Below are 20,148 nucleotides of genomic sequence, written 5' to 3' on the forward strand. Positions count from 1 at the left end.
GGATATTATGCCAGATATGGAAGTGGAATGGAACTCAAAGCTATTTAGTCTAATTCCTCCATAAATCTTGAATCCTATTAATAACAACCCTAACAGTCACTGGGTTTCTGCCTTGTCATCTCTACTAATAGGGAACCATCCCTAGGGGCAGCTATTTTTTCCACTTTTGAACAGCTCAAATGTTAAAAAGTTTTACCTTATAAGTGGTCAATGTCTTATTCCTTTTACAAGGGAATCTTTTAAATATTTAAAAACAATCCTAAAATTTGTCTGCTCCAGGTTAACATTCCATTTCCTGTACAACTAACTACTTAATGTGTGGTAATAGTTTCTAGTCATTATCATTGCCTCCTGAATACATGGAGTTACTCTTTCTAACCGACAGCCTACAAACCAATTTCCAACAAAAACCTATTTAAAAGAAATGGCTGAAAGGAGAAAATCTATGATTCAGTTATCCTAATATTTAGGGGTAGTTTATAAACTTAATAATTCTTAATGCTTTCTGATATCCTTTCCTGTAATTATGCAAGAAGAAAGGGGCTGCTCAGGACGAGGGACATTTTAAATGTTTCACTGAATTGCCATAGTCAAATAATTCATCACTTGATGACCAGTTTCTCTGTAATGAGCATTTGTTCTTAGCCAAATTGTGTCACAGATTATATATAAGAGGCACTAAATGTATGTTTATTGACTGACAGAAAAACTTTTAAAAAATTGTTTTTTGGGGAAAGGTAAATAAAAATCTACAAACTGAGTGAAAAGTTGTATTCTTTCTTTTTCTCCTTGATACCTACAATTAAACTATTCTTTTTCAGGAAGACATACCTTTCTCTGTAGCATCACCAACAATGATCTTGCCACCTCGCTTACTTGTCTTTTCAACTGACAATGCTGTGCTCAATCCTTGCTCATGTTTTCCAAGACCCTGGCCTTCTCGGAAGCCATACTTCTGCATGATTTTATGAGCAACGGTACCACTAGCAAGAGGAATAATGAAAAGCATGATATCAATCAGTTCTCTTATCTTTAAAATCAAAATGACACCCAAAAATTGGTGAGAGTTCTGGCATATTAAAAAAGAAAACAATTTTAGGTACTATAAAAGCACATAAATATAAACAGTTACCCTGGAATTCAGATGGCAACATAAATTGAAATATAATAATGAGATAATAATATAAGCTGGAAGGATTTGAGTAAACTAATGATTAATAGACATATAATGAATATTTAAGGGGAACCACATTTTTTTAGAATAAAAGTGCTATGAAGAGTTAAAATCAACTAAGTTTCACATATTAAAGTGAAGAAATTACAAATTACAAAGAAAACAGTACAAGATTTGCTAGGTCAATAGGACAAGAAAAAAAGTTCTTGTCTTGCTCTATTTTTAATCCTGAAGATTCTAGATAAATTACACTTAACTTAAAATGTATAGTGTCTATATACACAATATATTAAAAAAAAATTAACAATTACCAGGCATGATTTTTATAACGAAAATGAAATTAACACATCATAAAAAGAACTTAACTATACAAGTTTTTAGACAAGATGACATAACAAATTCACCAAGGGACTGATCTTTGAAGACAATATAGAACAAAAATAATTTTTAAAATTTAAATTCCTTAATACCTTTATTCTAGATCAAAGATTTAAAGCTATAAAAGATGTTAGATCATCTATTCCAACCTCATTTTACAAATGTTGAAAACATCTTCTGAGACTTGCCCAAAGTCATACAGGTAGTAAAAGATAGATATGATTTGAACACTGTCTCTTGAATTTAAAATCCAATGGTCTTCCAACTATTCCACACTTAATGCTGCTCAAATTCATAAAATTTCTGTTTAGAAATGAATTTAACTAAAATAATTACCCCATATTAGCAAGGAAGGAATTACTGGGCCCTGTTGGGGATCGTGGTCTCTCTTGTTCATCATACACAGGGGGAGGAATAGCAGCTTTGGAAGACTGTGAACGAGGTCTTGACTCCTCTTCAAATGGAAACTCTCTGGGTACTGTTGGATAGAATGAAACAAGTTTACAAAGAGAAAGCTTTGACGAAGAACTTAACAGTCTTATTAAATTATTTTTTGTATTAATTATTTCAAATACTTATGTTTCATGCAGTTTCATGAGGATGTGGGGGGAAAAAAATAAAATCTCTTACATCTCATTCCCAAGATTTAGTATATAACACAATAAAGAACAGCTATTAGGATCAAAATTATTCCTGAGACTACTTGTCTCCTTTGTTGCTTTTACCCCAAATGAGGTAAAGTTAAGAAAACTGATGTTTAAATATTAAATAGTTCCACACATATATATAAACATGCACACCTGAAATAAAAGTGACATTCTGGTAGAAGCAGGAACTCCTATTCTTTTTTCCCCTATGCTAGGCCTACAGTTGTCAATCCTATAACATTCTCTAATGCAAACCATAGGAATTATAATAGTGACTTGGAACTGGGGAGTCATCACTCAAAAGTCTCAAATGTAGTAGAATGGTTATGGGAAGAGGATATTAGCCTACTGACAGGGCTGAGGTATAGATAAAAATATTCATAATAGCTCAGGTTAGGACACAAAATTTATTTTCTCTAGAAATATGATATAGAGGTTCTATGACACTATACTTCAGTCACACTAGAAATTATAGGTCTTTATATTATATATATATATTATGGATTAAAGTTCTTTAGGGGACTGGCCTAAGAAATGTAAATTGGATTATGGTTAACATCTATGTCTAAGTGAGAAAATATAGTCTAAGTTAAAATCCTTTTAGAACCTAATTCTTTTGGAAATTAGGGATTATCTTATTTTATTTTTGTAACAGTATTGCTTTTTATTTTTATGTGATTTTTCATTGTAAATGAATAACGTTTCAATTATACAATTATAAGTTGAACAGTTTTGGCCTACAAATCTAACCACCATTTGTAATACTGTTTCTTTGGGAAAAGGCATTCCTATTTAAACAAATTGGATATAAAATAAAAATTTTAACATATAACACAATTAAAGAAAACTTGGCTATATGAGAGAAAATGTGATAAAATTCCAGTGATCTTCCCTTCTAGTTTTATATCAATCTACTGCTCATACTAACTAAATGTTCAACTATATCAGACTATATTATTTAATAATTATGAATAAAATAGGGAGAATAATGCTTACCACTCGCTTACCTTCTCTTCCTCTTCCTAATAATTATTTTACATAGTGCTTTAAAAGTTACAAAGCCTTTCACACACATTATCTCATTTGAGTCTCTTATAGCAAAGTTATAGGACAATAGGTAATTATAACATACATGAACAAAAAATTACAAATTTACAGCAGGTTGAAATCTGAAGCTCAAAAGCACATACCCACTCTCTGCAGCAATGCCTAATATATTAAAAAATATACAGAATCTCTTGTTCTAAATGTTATTAAGCAGAGTAGTTATACACTATAATTCAATTTTTTGTGTGTCTGGGCTAGCTTAAGTAGCCTGGATGACTCCTCAAATTCTTTCCATCTCACTACAATTTTGTTAATGGAAGAGATGGAGAGTAGTAGAGAGCTTCTGCTAGGTAGATTTAACAGTTTCAGGAAACAATGCCTTGAAATGAATAGTAAGGAAATTAAAAATCAAGTAAGCTTCTGCCACCTAGTGGAAGGTGATCTATACCACAATCTTCTATAGCAGCAGAAAAAGTAGCAAGGTAAATAATACAGATTTTTCTTAACAGTTTCTCAATTTGCAAATGATACAATTTCTAATATTTAATTAACATGTTATGTCCAAATAATAAACTAAAATAAAATCATCAAAATAAAACGGACCTACTAAAGCACAATGTGGGGGACTTAATTGACATACTAGAAAATCCAGAGAATATTTTTAAACCACTTAAGAAACTGTACTGGATTTACAGTGGTTAAAGAAGCAAGAAAAATAGGATGAAACTTCTTCTATTCCAGTGATTAAATGTAGGAAAGTCTGGTTCTGTTCATGAGGTAAATCTGGAAAAAGACTGATTTTGCTTCTCTTAATTGAGGGCTTATGTAGTTAAAATGCATTTAAACAGGAAAATACCCTCTCAACTTTAAGAAACCCAGCTGACTTAAGCTAAGAATTTTAATCACTGAGTCTTAGGTAGCATGAGACAGTTTTAGAAATGAATAAAGTCAAGAAATAGATCAACATACATTCTTTGTCTTTTTCCACGAGAGAAGTTGGTGGTGCAATGGCAGCACCTCCCATACCTGTAAATTAACATAAATTGAATTAATTAAAGGAATGGGGAAAAATAAAACCATATGTTTCAAATTACTAATAAGAAAAATACAAATTAAAACTGAGATTTTATCGCAGGCCCCCAAAACCAGCAAAGCTGTATAGGAACAGTCAGGAAGAGAGGAAATGAAAGAAGACTAGCGCATTAACATAAGAGTTGGTACACATATGCATTGGTCCCACCATTAGGAAAAATAATTTGAAATTAAACTAGAAAATTAAGTTTACACATTCTTTTACCTAGACAAAGATTACAGAGAAAAAGGCCTCATGTATAGAAAACTACTTAGGTCAATACTTTTTTTTAGCAGAGAACTGCAAAATGGATATACAATGCATGTAAATGGGTAAACAAATTATGTTAGATGAACAGAATACTATTTACACAGTAAATGAGGACTCTGAAGATTTGGAAGACTTGTGGGAATGGATAGCAAGTGAAATCAGCTGAACTCTAATGGTCCAAACATTATTTCTTTTCTTGTTTGTTTGTTTTGCTGAGGCAACTGGGGTTAAGTGACTTGCCCAGAGTCATACAGATAGGAAGTGTTAAGTGTTTGAGGTCAAATTTGAATTCAGGTCCTTCTAACTCCAGGGCTGGTACTCTATCCACTGTGATGCGCCACCTAGCTGCCCCAATCCTTTTCTTGGTAGAGAAATAGGGAGGCCAGCAGACCTGGTCAATGTATTGATTTATTTAACTACTTTTTGTTACAAAAGTGAGTTATGGAGGATGTGAAGTGGAATTTGGAAGTGGACTACAATGTTAGGTTTTTGTTTGTTTTTATTTTTTTGCTTTTACAGATTCTTGAATAAAACTTTTTTTTTTTTCCCCCAGAGGCAATTGGGGTTAAATGACCTGCCTAGGGTCACACAGCTAGGAAGTGTTAAGTGTCTGAGACCACATTTGAACTCAGGTCCATCCTTCTGACTTCAGAGCTGGTGCTCTACCCACAGTGCACCTAGATGGCTCCTATTAATTCTCTCTTTTTTTTTTTTTTTAAGAAAAAAAATTAAGAGATTCCTTAAGACAATTCCATAATACTGCTTTCATCAAAATAGAAAAAATACCATCACTCAAATCTTATCAACATAAAAGTTAGAGAATCTAGTCTACAAATATCTAGTATGTGCAAGCTACTGAGAATACAAAGACACAAAACAGTCCTTTCCTCAAGGCAATAATATTCTATGAGGGGAAAACTACATGTACACAGATAATACAAAGTAATTGTGATTAAATGAGGAAATGCCAACAACTGGGAGGAGAATCAGGAAGAATATGTGTAAAAGATGGCACTGAAGCTCCATTTTGAAGAAAGCTAGTGCTACAGAGAAGATGAGGAATCTGGGGAATAGCATGTTTAAAGACACCGAAGTGGGGATAGTAAATAGGCCAAGTGGAAGAGAGAATGCTTCGAGGAGGAGTAAAGTGAAATCAGTCTAGAAAGATAGATCAAAGGCAAACTCTGAAGGGTTTTGAAAGCCAGGGGAGCTTTTATTCTATTTTTATTCTATCTAGAGAAGTGATATGTTCATATCTGGTTTCTTCCTTCCATCATTCATTTGAAACTGCCCTCAAAGTTACCAAGGATCTCTTAATTGCTAAATGTTAACAGCCTCTTTTTAATCTTTATCTTTCTTGATGTCTGCAGCCTTTGATACTATGGATCATCTCTCTTGGATACACTTTTCTAAAAGTTCCTAATACTCTCTCTCCCATTTCTCTTCCTCTCTAAATGACCACTTCTTCCTTCTCAGTTTCCTTTCTGCTGTTTCTTCATCCCTGTTACCACCACTAATTGAATGGCTACCAAAGTTGACTTGAGACCTCCTCTCTTTTCTTTATTTTCTCACTTGGTGATCTCAGTCTTCATGGATTCAGTTATCACAACCAGTCCTAACCTTTTTACTAAGTTCTAGTCCCCCTTTACCAACTGCCTAGTGGACATTTCAAACTGTATATTCTATATCTCAAATTTAACATGCCCAATGCTTATTATCTTTGCCCCAAAACCCAGCTATCTACAAAACATTTCCCTGTTCCATCTTTACTTCTTTGACCCAGCTAGGAAACATAATTCTTACCCTCGTTCTCCCTCATTCTCCATATCCAATTTATACCAAATGCTGTAATTTCTAACTTTACAACTTTTCTGGTATACATCCTCTTCTCTCTCCTCAAATAGCCACTATTTTACTATAAGGCCTTGTCTACAATTGCCTAGATTATTTCAATAGCCTTCTAATTGGACTGTCTCAAGCCTCTCTGCACTCTAATCTATTCTCCACTCAGATGCCTAAAGTAAAAGTTTTCCTATAGTGACTTTCCTAAAATTAAGGTCTAACCATGTCACTCCCCTACTCAACCTTCAGTGGTTTCCTGTGTCTTCTAGGATCAAACACAATCCTCTTTTAAAGCAACTCTCCCACCCCCAATTGACCTCCTCCTACCTTTTCTTAACACTTAACTGCCCCCGCAACCCACATTTTTTGACACAGTTAAATTTGCTCCATGCTGCTCCATTTCCCATTTCAGTGCCTTTGCAAAGACTGCTTCCCCCTCTTCACCTCTACTTCTTTGCCTTTGCAAAGATTGCTTCCCCCTCTTCACCTCTATTTCTCGGCTTCCCTGACTTCCTTCAATAGGAGCTAAAATGATTTGTTCTGTAGGAAGCCTTTTCAGATTGCTCCTCCCAGTTCACTATCCCTCCAACTGTTAGTGACTTCCCTGAGATTACCTCCCATTTATTCTGCATCTACTTATTTATTGCCCATTTACATGTAGAGCAGCTAAGTAGCAGCAGAGCACTGGGCTTGGAAACCCGAATACCTGAGTTCAAATGGGACCTCATGTACTATGAATGTGAGAACCTGGGAAAGTTACTTAACCCCTAATCTCAGGTAACCCCAGGGAAATCACTAATAGCTGGAGGGATAAGGGACTGGGAGGAGGAACCTGAAAAGGCTTCCTACAGAAAAAATAATTTAAGCTGCCTGTTGAAGGAAGTCAGGGAAGCTAAGAGGTAGAGGTGAGGAGGGAAAGCATTCTTAGTATGGGAAGCAGTCTTGGCAAAGGCACTAAAATGGGAAATGGAACAGCTATAGTTACTTAACAGTGCCTCATCTATAAAATGGGAATACTGAAGGAAATGACAAACTAGTATCTTTTCCAAGAATGCCAGACAACTCTGAACAACAAACATTTATATGTTGTCTTTTCCATTATAATGTGAGCTCTCATAAATATGCTTACTGACTGACTAGCTTTAAGAATGGCAATTTGTTTCTTATATCTGTATACTTTTTATTCAAATGTATTTCCAAGATCTTGACTTGAAAAACATTTTTTTAAAAAAGACAATAATAACAGTATTGACAAATATTTTAGTTATTAAAAATGAAAAGTTGCTATCAGGCACAAGATTACCCTCTCCCACTGCATGTCAGTGCTAAAAACAGTATATCTAAACCTTTTTACTTTCACAAGACCATTAGGTCTCACAAACAATCCAGTTCTAAAAGTATTAGATCACTATGATTTTTGCCTGTTCAAAGTCTTAGTGATAATGATGTATAGTTTCATCATAATATCTTAATTATTAGTTTCACTTCTTTAACATAAATTTCTAAATTTCCATATACTATACTTAGGATCATTATATATTTAAAGAAAAACTAGCAGCCTAAGATAAAATTTGTAAATACCAAAACAGTTTTGACTTTCACATTCTGAAGCATTCTAAATAAAGTACATGATTTATTTGTAGCACTAAAATACATTTGCTTTTACTGTTAATGAGACATTTTAGAAATGTTCACAGAAATGCTGCTCCAATACACAGAATGATCAATCTAATTCAAATAAGGGAAAAAAAAAACAACCATAGCATATCCTTCCCTACTTCTTTTTCTCCTTTTGTACTTATAATTTTTCTCCTCACCAGAATCAAAAATCCAGGAGGCATTTCTTATAGAAAATAGAGTTTACTAATTTTAAGTATCCACTGCCTAGGAATTTCTTATTTAACTGATTTTCCTGACTGCTACAATGTTTACAAGGTGGATTAGACTTCAGATTGAAATGCCATTTAATCATTTTGTGAGAAAAAAGGCTACTTTTACCGAATTAAAGATCACCTCAGTTAAGATTTATCAACCAATATGTGATCCATGGTAGCAAAGAATTTGAAGACAGACCCTAAGGGAATATATGGCATATAGTAACCAGATGTTTCCATTAATGGCAGATATGGCCATATGACACCCTGCTCCATGCCCCAGTTCAATAAATAAAGGCTACCTGTTACCCTCCAAATTAAAATGGAAAGTTCTCTACTAAAATTTTAAAGCCCTTCATAAATTGTCTGTTTCCCACCTTTCCAATTTCCTTACATCCTTCTAGGTATTCTATGGGACAGAAATAACAGGCATCTTTGCTGCTGCTTACACATGATTCAACATCTCCCAAGTCCAAGCGTTTTCCCTAGCTTTCCCTGTTCCTGAAATATTTCCTCCTCATCTCTGCCTCGTTGCTACCCAGACTTCCTTCAAGCCACAGCAAAGTACTAAGTCTTTCGGTCTTCCTTAATCTTAGTAACTAAGAAGTAACTTCTGAGACTATCCAAATTTATTCTATGTCTTACATGGACAAAATTGTTTAAAATTGCCTCCCCCAATAGACAGTGCACTCCTTGAGAGCAAGGACTGCTTTTTGCTTTTCTTTGTATTCCCAGAATTTTTTAACCTGATACAGGCTTAGGCTTAACAAATGTCAGTGGTTGTTAAATACTTGCTAAACTGAAGGTTACAAAGAAATACAGAAAAGGCACTTGCATATATGCATTTCACAAAATGAATGAATGAAAAGTTTATATATATATATAGAAAGTACTACAAAGAATACCAATCTAATTCAAGTAAGGGGAGGGAGGAAACAGCATTTTCTTATTCCTTACTTCTTTTCCTCCTTTCTCGTTCATAATCTTCATCTTCATCAGAATCTGGATCTGGTCGTCGCGAAAACCCACTAGCTTCATGCCTGTCTTTACGCCTCCTAAAAATATAACAAACAAAATGCTAATAAAGCCTTACTATTTGGGTCTTCAAGTAGAGGATTTATAAGCACTATGAGGGATGTTCATGTTTCAAGTATATTGGATTAAGTTACCTTTCAAGTTCCTTCAAAGTCATATTTTTGAAATCTAGGTAAGTGTTGTTATGGAATTTACCTTAATTCGCTCTTACCCAACAAATGTGTGTGGATCCTCTATCAAAAGATCATAAAATGTTTTTTTTTTTTTTTTAAAGATTGTATTTTAGATGTTATGTTTTCAGTTTAAATTTTTATTTGTGCAATGGCCTGGAATGTAAGAATGCAAGACAATTAAACAGTACCAATGTAGAATCCAAATGGCATCAATTTAGCATACATAATGTGAATACAATTTAACCAAAAACAAACCAAAAAAAAAAAAAAAACACTATAGCTTTATCTTTTAAAATTAGTGAACTATTTTAGTACAGATAAAAAATGTTAAACCCAGTACTTATGAACATGTTAAAATATAGAAACTCTGTATTTGTTGCTAGTAAAATGAACAGAATAAAATTTATAAATATCTAATGTTATGTTCTTTTACTTTGGATAAAAAACGACTTATTTAGATGATGACATGCAATTTGCAGGGCTATTCCACTGAATTAGCATATCACTACATATACAGATTAGGCACTGAAGATAAATCATAAGCAGCTCCATAATTAGAAAATATGTATAAAGAGGAACCAGATACAATCTGGGATCCTTCTGCTCTTTTGTGGAAGTGGGGAAAAAAAAAAAAAAAAGATTTCCAATACAACAATTTTCATGGTGTCAGTGTTGGGTTGCAAATCTACTAACATAATCTCTGCAGGATTAGTGAAATTAAAGTTGGGGCTAATTCAAAAATCAATGAGAGATCTGGTGAGGGATAACAAGTGGGACAGAAAAAGTCCACTGGTCCTTTAAAAAAAGCCTAAAGGAAGATCTCCAAAACAGAATATGGAGAGGAACTAAAGAAAAACAGACACAAATCATATAGGTAAAGAAGGCACAGATGAATTTTGAATGTAGAATATGCCCACACTGAGAAGCTCACAGATCTATTATTTAGGTGTATTTCTTCTATTTTAAAAAAACACAGATAAAATTAAACTCTTGCTACAGCTTTAAAATATTAGTTGTGAAGAAAAAATATTATATTTCTGGCTCAAATGAAAGTATTTAAAATACTATGGACAAAAGGTATTAAATATGTATATGACATATAAAATATTTTGAAGGATATATTATGTTATACGTCTTTAATCACCATTGTGACACAAGGAAGGAAAAAATGTCCCAACACACATACTAGAAGCCACATACTAGGGGTTATTGGGGACCTAATTCTGGCCAGCAGAATAGATCCCTTCATGTGAGAGGATGATAATGATCCAAGGAGACTGAGAGGCAGCTGCATTCTCTTGACATCTCTCCTCTTCCCTCTTGCCTCCAATTTCATTCCCAATTCACAAGTAACATCTGTATCAGTAAAAGCTGATGTGCAATTTCTTCAAGTATGTTATAAGTCACAGCTATGGGGGCTTTTAGAGAACTGACTAACCTGTCCCTTTCACACTTAGGCATGATCCCTAACACCCCAATACTGATTGTTATCACTTTCAAATCACAAATCCCTACTGCTGCACTTCACTCCAAGAATTGATCCTCTAAGCAAAGCGATATATACCCAATTTCTATCTATCTCTGTCCATTTTCATCCACACCCAGGCCTCATTCTGCTTTAATGCAGAAATGTCCAGTTTGGCTGCAAACTTGGTTTTTTATTCTAAAATGCAAATGAATGTTATTTTTATTTTTCATGTCCCAAGGATAAATCATCTATTTGTATTTTTGTATTTTCCTAAAGAATCTAAATGGGGGGAGAGAAGGAGGGAAGCAGCAAGAAGAGGAAAAGATCATTTTTACTGCCTTTTCTTGCTGTTGATAGCAATTAGAAAAATACAAGTCCTTGGAAATTCCTGGTAAACCTGTATGCTTATTTCAGCAATAACAAGCTGATTATGAAATTTGAGTTATATTCCCCATCAAATCAGAAATATATCTTGCTTGAGACCAACAGTTGGTGGTATTGGTAAAGAAAAAAAAGCAGCTCAAACTTTGAAACCCTCAGAAGAAAATAAAGGGATGAAAGATTTCAGACATAGACTATATGTATCCTTGGAACTTAGAACTGCAGGAACAACCTTTATCCTCAAGCACTCCTCACTCTAGCCCTCTATAGAGACTGAATCCTGTTAGGATAGGTGATATTGTCCAAAACTATTCAACCATTTCTTTTCACTGATCATACAACTTTGGAGCCAATATGACAAACATTACGAGAAAAATTGTAAATTTTTAACTTATTCCAACCCCAAAGTTGGTCCCTAGTCTATTATTGTTTCTAGATTCCATTCATCACCATATTTATTAGATCCCCATCCTATTAAAGCCCTTGGTGAAGGACCCTAACAACATAAACTACTAGCTGATATCAAATGATTTCCCACTTCTATAGCCTGGTAGATGAGATGAGGGAACTGTTAACCCCACTGCCAGAATGTGTTTCTGGTGTTGTAAAATGGAACTGTGAATATGTTTTAAAAAGAAATATTATATACAGTGCTCAGATTCAGTCTATAACAAGATTCCTCAGGTATACTAAACTGAATAGCTTTTTTTTGCACTGAACTGAAAACCAATCAGAAATTACAGTTTATTCCAGAAAATGTTTTGAACGCTAAATTATTTACAAACTTTCATAACATAATCCATTTGTAAGTTTTGAACTGCCTATACTAGATTTCTGTATTCCTATACAAAATATTTTTAAAAAGTATTTGCTGTTTTTTTGTTTTTTGAGTCAGGCATGACCACAACCTGCAGAAAAGTTTTCATTAATATATGTTTGGTTAATATTTGTGTCACAATATCTCACTGAAAAAACAACTGATCTGGAAAATAGAACCAGGAGAATTTCTTTAAAAATTGTTGAATTATTGGAAAGCCATGATTAAAAAAAAAGGGCCTAGACATCATCTTTCAAGAAATTGTCAAGGAAAACTGCCCTGATAATCTAGAACCAGAAGGAAAAATAGAAATGGAAAGAATCTACTCATCATGTACTGAAAGAGATTCCAAAATGAAAACTCCCAGAAATATTATGGCTAAATTCCAGAGCTCCCAGGTCAAGGACAAAATACTGCAAGCAGCCCAAAACAAACAATTGAAGTATGGTAGAACCAGTCATGATAGTACAAGAGTTAACAACTTTTACATTAAAGGACCAGAGGTACTCCAGAGAGCAAAAGATTACAACTAAGAATTATCTACTCAGCAAAACTAAATATAATCCTTCAGAGGTAAAAATGTACATTCAATATTTCTGAAACAAGAGACCTTTTAGGCATTCCTGATGAAAACCTCAGAGCTGAATATAAAATTTGATTTTCAAATACAAGATGCAAAAGAAGCATAAAAAAGACAAACAGGAAAGAGAAGGACTATGAGAGCCTTAGGAAGGAAGGGTGACAATCTGGGATTTGCATATGCAAACATTAAATCCCTCCTGGAGATAGCAAGCAATCCCATAATCCTAGGTCCTCTGATATCCAGAATAATCTATTTCAAGCCCTCTTTAAAGTAGGCTTCATACTTCAATTGTTTGTTTCTGGCTGCATTTTGGCTATATAAAATTTGGCTACAATATTGCTGGGAGTCTTCTCTTTCAGGAGATGATCAGTGATTCTTTCCATTCTTATTTTGTATTTTCCCATCTGGTTCTAGAGTAATTTGTTATATCTTTTGATCGTTTATCATTTGGGGCATGGCTCTTTTTTTTTTTTTATAAATTTGACTCAGTTCCCTCTATCTTTGAGAAATAAGGTCTTGTAAGAGAAATTTGCCTTCCAAATCTTTTTACAATTACTATTGCTAAATGTATTTCCCATCCTCCAACTCTCCTTATTCTCTCTCTCTCTCTTCATCCTGTCTCTCCTAAAACTGTTTTGGGACTGATCTCCCCCCCTTCCCAAACCCCATTTCCCCCCTACTTTCCTGCAGGATAAGACAGATTTCTATATCCATATTGATTATGAATGTTACTTACTCTTTGAGCCAATTCTGATGAGATAAGGTTCCCTCACTTTCTCTTTCCTCCTCTTCTTCACTGTTAAAAGTTTTTTTCTTGCCTCTTTTTTACAATAGATAATTTGCACCATTCTACCTCTCCCTTTCCCTTTCTCCCAGGACATTCTTTTCTTACCCCTTAATTTCATCATTTAAAAAACAAGGTTATCACTTCATATTCAACTCATACCTTTGCCCTCTGTCTATATATATTCCTAACTAACATAATAATGAGAAAGTTCTGAGTTACAAGTATCATCATCCCATATATGAATGTGAACAAATAAACCTTAAGTCTCTGAAGATATCACTTTGCCGATTACCTTTTTATGCTTCTCCAGAGTCCTATATTTGAAAATCAAATTTTCCATTCAGTTCTGGTCTTTTCATCACGAATGATTGAAAATCCCACCTTTTCCTCTGAAGGACTATACTCCATTTTGCTGGGTTGGTGATTCTTGGTTGTAATCTTGGCCCCAATGTTCTCTGGAATATCATATTCCAAGCCCTCCAGTCCTTTAATGTAGAAGCAGCTAAATCTTGTATTAACCTGACAGTGGCTCCACTAAACTTGAACTGTTTCTGGTTGTTTGCAATATGTTCTCCTTTATCTGGAAGTTTTGGAATTAGGCTATAATATTTCTGAGAGTTTTCATTTTGAGATCTCTTTTAGGAGGTGATCAGTGAATTATTTCCATTTCTATTTTACTCTCTGGTTCTAGAATACCAGAGCAGTGTTCCTTAATCATTTCTTGAAAGATGATGTACAGGCTCTTTTTTTTTTTTTTTTTTTTTTTTTTTTTTTGATCATGAAATTTCAGGTAGACCAGTAATTTTTAAATTATATCTTTTGGATTTTTTTAGGTCAGTTTTTTCCCCAAGGAGATTATTTCACTTTTTTGGGGGGTGGGGTGATTTGCTTTATTTTATTTCTCATAGTCATTAGCTTCCATTTGCTCAATTCTTTTTAAGGCATTATTTTCTTCAGTGAACGTTAATACCTCCTTTTCCAATTGGCCAATTTTGCTTTTTAAGGCATTCTTTTCCTATTAGCTTTTTCTATTTCCTTTTGCACCACTTGATTCTTTTCTTAATTTTTTTTCTCTGTCTTGATTTTCAAGCTCTTCTATGGCCTGAGCCCAATTCTTATTTTTCTTGGAGGCTTTGAATATAGGAACTTTGATTGTTATTATTTCTGAGTGTGTTTTGATCTTCCTTGTCACCATAATAACTTTTAATGGTCAGAAACTTTTCCTGTTGTCTGCTCATTTTCCTAGTCTATTATTTGGCTTTTAACTCTTTGTTAAAATAGGACTCTGCTTTCCAGAGTGGAGGGTGCACTATTCCAAGCTTGAGGGGTGTTATGCAGCTGTTTACAAACATCTTTTTGGGTACTAGACCACAATTAGTCTTTTCTGCCCTGGAACTGTTAGGAGTGTCTCTACCCCATTATAGCTGTAAAAGCTAGTGTGCTAATGGCCAGTTTTGCCGATTCTGGGGCTGGGACTGGGGCTGTGCTGGTATGGCCTATGCTGGGACTACATACTGGATTCCCATCTTATTGCCATAGAACCTCTCTGCTAACCTTCCAAGTCCTCCTTAGTGTCCCCAGGCTGAGAGGTCCAGAAGCTTCCAGCACTGCTGCCGATTCAGAGGTACCACCTTATTGATGCTGTGGCCTGGGTCAAGGCCAGGTCTGAGTCTGCTGGTGTAGCTTGTGCTAAGATTGTGCCCGGGGATCCCATCCTGGTTTCACAGACCTTTTCTGCTAACCTTCCAGGTTGTCTTTGGGATCTCTGAGCTGTGAGGTCTGGAAGTTACTAGTACCACCACTGATTCAGAAGTTGGACTGGGTCAAGAGCTGCACAGGTGCAACTTACACCAGAATTGGCTGTCACATCCAGCTGTCACAGACCTTTTGCTGCTAACCTTCTATGCTGTCTTCAACTGGAAAATGTTCTGTTTTGTCTTTTTGGATTTTCTTGACACTTTAAAAATTGTTTAGAGTCATTATTTAAAGGAAATTGGAGTGGTTTGGGGCAGAATTTGGGCGAGTTCCTGCCTCTACTATGCCATCTTGGCTCTGCCTCTCTCAATTCTAATTCTTAAGGAACTATTTTCTTCAGAGAGCTTTTTTATACTTTCTTTTCCATTTGGTCAATTCTACTTTTTAAGGAGTTTTTTCCTTCAGTGAATTTTTGTGCCTCTCTTTCCATTTAGTCAAATCTGCTTTTATAACTTTCTTCTGACTTCTCATATCTCTTTTATTATTCATCTTAGTCTGTTTTTAAGGTATTATTTTCTTTAGCATTTTTTATGCCTCCTTTTTCAAGCTTTTGACATGTTTTTCATTTTTTTTTTTTTGGTATCACTCTCATTTCTCCTCTCAATTTTTTCTCCAAATCTCTTATTTGATATTTAAAATCCTTTTGAGCTCTTCCATGGCTTGAGACCAATTCTTATTTTTTCTTGGAGGCTGTGGATGTGGAACCTTTGATTTCATTATCTTCTGACTATGTGTTTTGATTTTTTTTGTCACTCTAATAACTTTCTACAGTCAGAATCATTTTCTGTTGTTTGCTCATTTTGCCAGCCTATTACCTGACTTTTAACTTTTTTAAAAGGGTTCTATTTCCAGGGTGGAGCATGCATGGTTCCAAACTTCAGGGGTTTGTCCAGCTGCTTTCAGAGAGACTTCTAGGGACCTGTAAGTTTTCAGTTCTATCTGAGGAAAGGTATGCTTTCTGCTCTGGAATTGTGATGATGGTTCCTGTGATCATGTTTGCTAGTGCTACTTCTCACGCTGGAACTATCACCCAGGAATGTGATCCAGATCAGTGTATGGGCAAAGCAATGCTTTCTTGGTGCCAGCAAAAAGACCCTGTAACCTTCTGCCCAGTTGTTCGGTCTCCCCTTACTGTTTGTAGGCTGAGAGCTCCAAAACCTCCCACAGCTTCTGATGACTCAGTGGCTCCCAAGACCCCCTCCTGATTTGCTGTGGCCAGGGCTGTGTTGGCATGAGATGTGCTAGACTCTGCTTCACTTTCCCCATTGCCCTCAGTGTGACAAATCTTTCCTGTAGACCTTCTATGCTGTCTTTGGAGCCTGCAGGCTAAGAGGTCTAGAAACTGCCACTGCTGTTGCTGATTCAGTTGTCAGAATAATTTAGATTGTACTAAAACTGTTAGTCTAATTTATTTTGTACAAAATCCATACACATGAAGAAACTAAAATCCATTTGAAGATGATGACAATGAAAAAGATTCCCTGGAAATGTAAGTCTAATTCTGTCTACCTTACTATTTGTACTGATCTTTAAGACAACAATGAAAAAAATTATAACTAAAAAATAAATGTCTTGATGTGATTACTCTGATAAAGAGAAAATAGATTTGGACATTATAGTTCATGCCTACATACTAATATTTCAATTAAAAATACAAAAACTGTGGATTATTTTAAAATCCAAAGTAGACTTACTTTTCTCTTTCTTCAATCTCTTTTTGCCTTTCCAGCTCCCGCTGTCTTTGGCGTTCCTCCCTTTGGCGTTTTACTACTTTCTCATAATCATTTGGAAACATGGGATCATATTCATCAGCTAATGGAATCAAAACTTCTCCTGCAGAAAATCCACTAGGCACAGGATCCTAAGGAGTCAAAATTCCAAAGTAAGCTACCAGAATAATGTTATGCAACTGTCACTCATCCATAATGTTCTATAAATTTTTTTGGGTAAACTACTAGAAATAAAGAGAAAAAGGAAAGAAATGCTTTAAATATCATAAATTTCTTTTCAAAGGAGCTAGTGTGATAAGAAAGTGAACTGGACTTACATTCAAAAATCAGGATTGCATGCTAACTCTGTCACTAAATTATGTTACTTCACTTTATCTGACAAGTCACTTCAGCTTTCTAGGCCCATTAACTCATTTGTAAAATGATGGAGGTTTACTACATGAGTATTTAACTCACAAATTATTCAAATCATTGCCTAGATAACAATAAATAATTTTACAATACAACACTGAGAAATTAATTTAATGGAAAGGAAATGATTTTTTAAAAATCCTACATTTCACCCAGAAAGGCTACAAGTTTCATGTGAATGGGTGTGATTACCCTCATACCTACAGCCAATTGTGTCCTCTAAATTTTAAAGTCTGATGATCAAATTTGGTATATCTAGAAAGTGAAACCATTATTTAAGGCAAAGCTTATTTGTGCAATACTATATGATGGAAATGAAACAGTAAGAGGCAAGGCTGACTAAAAAATTAAAAGATCAAAAATGTGGTACTTTAAGGTTGAGACCCTACTTCATAATATAATTCTTAGAAATCCTTTGTAAATTATCTTTTCCTTCCAGTACAAAAATTTAAATCTGCCACACTAGAGATCCTTATAGGGGAAAATCATAGAAGATTTCTATGATTTTCTCCTAAAAGGATCCCAAATGGCTTTTACTAATAATTATTCTTCAATAATATTTTTCATTAAACATAGGATGGAACTTAGGGTCCTCAAAAAATTAATTCACTTACTGTTTTAGTGCAAAACAACATGATTTCAATACTAAAAGTTAAACTTGTTTTTATTTGCTACTTTGTAAGGAGAACAAGTTACAATATAAAGGGTTATTTTAAGGGCACAGTTTGTATTTAAAGAACAATTGTTATAATGATTTAAGATGGTGTGAATTCAATCACAGATCTAAAATCATAATCTTTATCAGATTACTCAGGCTAACACTTTTAGATTGCATAATATATAAATTTTATATATATTGTGTCTGTCACGTGAAAAATGTGAATAAGAATTGTTTTAAAGAAATGTTAATGACAACTTTAAGAAAAGTTAATGATTTCAAGGATCTAGCAAATAAAGACTGAGGTAAAAACCAGACCACAGAGGAGTAAAATAAAAAGTTTTACTGAAATAAGAAAAAAAATTCCACAAGCAAGTGACATATGGGTTATTTAGTGTTTCTCCCTATGAGCTGGTCTTACCTTTAAGCCTGCTGCTACATGAGGTGGGGTATCTACAATCTGCCGGTCATCTGAAGAACTCCCTCGTTTCAGATCAATCACTGGAGCAAGGACTGTACTTTGTTTTGTCCTCTGACTCTAAAATCAAAAGACAGATATCATGAAATATTTACTGAAATTTCAAATTTGAGTTCTTACAATTAAAACAATATGTTTTTGTTTTGCAATAATTCTTTTGCACCCCAAAAAACCAATCTCAAAAGGTTATCAGCAATATCTTGTTTTAACAGGATTTTGGTTCTTATCACAATAAAGACCATTAACTTAAGTTAAAGACTTAGTCTGACCTAGTAATTCAAAAACATGAGTAGGAGTCAGGCATTGCTAAGTTCGAATTTTAGCTTCGCTAAGGATAATGATTACTCAATTTTTGTCCTTTACTTTTTTCATCCACGAATAAAATGGAAAATTTATAACTCTTTTTTGGAAGTTCATCACATTTCTATAATCTTTCAAACTTAGAAACTGGCAATTTTCATTCAATTAAGTCCTCAATGTCTTTAAATTACATAAAAATTACTAGAAATATGGTGATCTTGTGGAAAGAACACTGGAAGGAGAATCAGTAGACCTAGTTTTGCAGGGAGGATCTGAAAATAGGATAAACCATTTCATGTCTAAGCCTCAGTTTTCACATCTGTAAAATGAAAAGATTTTCATTAAATACTTTAAAGGATTTGTGAGAAAAGCATTTTTTACTAAAGTGTAAAATACTGTATAAATATGAGTTAATCAATAGAAACTAAGATAAATGCATTATTCTAAACCATTATGCTAGAAATCTTATACTATGACTATGTAATATATAAAATGTTTTAAAATATGGTTAAGAACAATGGTATCAAACTCAAATAGAAACAGATCCCAACAGGTCAATTACTGACTTATAAAATTACAAATTAACATCATAGATGTTTATTGTATTTTTACTTATTTTGTTAAACATTTCTCAATTGCATTTTCATCTGGTGCATCACTATCAAGGTGTATTTGGGAACTTTATGGCTAGGAGTTTGATACCTCTGGTCAAGAACATCTTGGTTATATACAACAATGCTTAAAAATTCAGAGACTTTTCCTTAACTTTTCCCACTAAGGACACAATTTCTATGTAACTAGTTTTATCTAATAAAATATCTTTATTGATGTAAATAAAACAAATCATATTTCTATAGGTGAACTGTTGACATAAGAGTCCAGAGAATACAATGTCCACATTCAACATAGTTTTGAACAGCAATATTTTTAATACTTAGAATGTTTGTCACTCTTCATCTTTCTTCTAAGTATCAATTTTTTTTTCATCTATAACTCCTAATGAACTGAGTGTTGGTTCATGACACAGGAAATTAAGTAGTATCAAAAATGTTTCAATTATTAAATTTTAGTAAGAATATTTATCACTTTGCAAAGCAAAAGTAAAATGACTCCAAGTAAAATTTACTTTAAAGATAAAATGACTTCATGAAACTGATCTCAGTGGATACTAATGTAAGAATTCCTAGAATTACAGTTTAAAGTAGCCTCGGAGTACACATAATCTAATGCTTTACTCAGTGAATAAATTGACTTTACAAAATCCCTAG

The 20,148-nt window shown here is 34.0% G+C and overlaps 1 protein-coding gene across 2 annotated transcripts in view; it reads right to left on the reverse strand.

The window, feature by feature from the left end:
- Positions 1-20,148, reverse strand: part of RBM17 (RNA binding motif protein 17) — a 38,313-nt gene that overhangs the window by 4,795 nt on the left and 13,370 nt on the right. For both annotated transcript variants that reach the window (XM_051963508.1, XM_051963507.1), the window contains exons 3-8: positions 18,524-18,640; positions 16,998-17,164; positions 9,262-9,359; positions 4,216-4,272; positions 1,889-2,030; positions 832-983 (exon numbers count right to left, since the gene is read on the reverse strand). In XM_051963508.1, coding sequence (XP_051819468.1) covers positions 832-983; positions 1,889-2,030; positions 4,216-4,272; positions 9,262-9,359; positions 16,998-17,164; positions 18,524-18,640 — 733 coding nt within the window. The remainder of the gene's footprint in view (positions 1-831; positions 984-1,888; positions 2,031-4,215; positions 4,273-9,261; positions 9,360-16,997; positions 17,165-18,523; positions 18,641-20,148) is intronic.

This window comes from Antechinus flavipes, chromosome 5, assembly GCF_016432865.1.
Source record: "Antechinus flavipes isolate AdamAnt ecotype Samford, QLD, Australia chromosome 5, AdamAnt_v2, whole genome shotgun sequence".
NCBI lineage: Eukaryota > Metazoa > Chordata > Mammalia > Dasyuromorphia > Dasyuridae > Antechinus > Antechinus flavipes.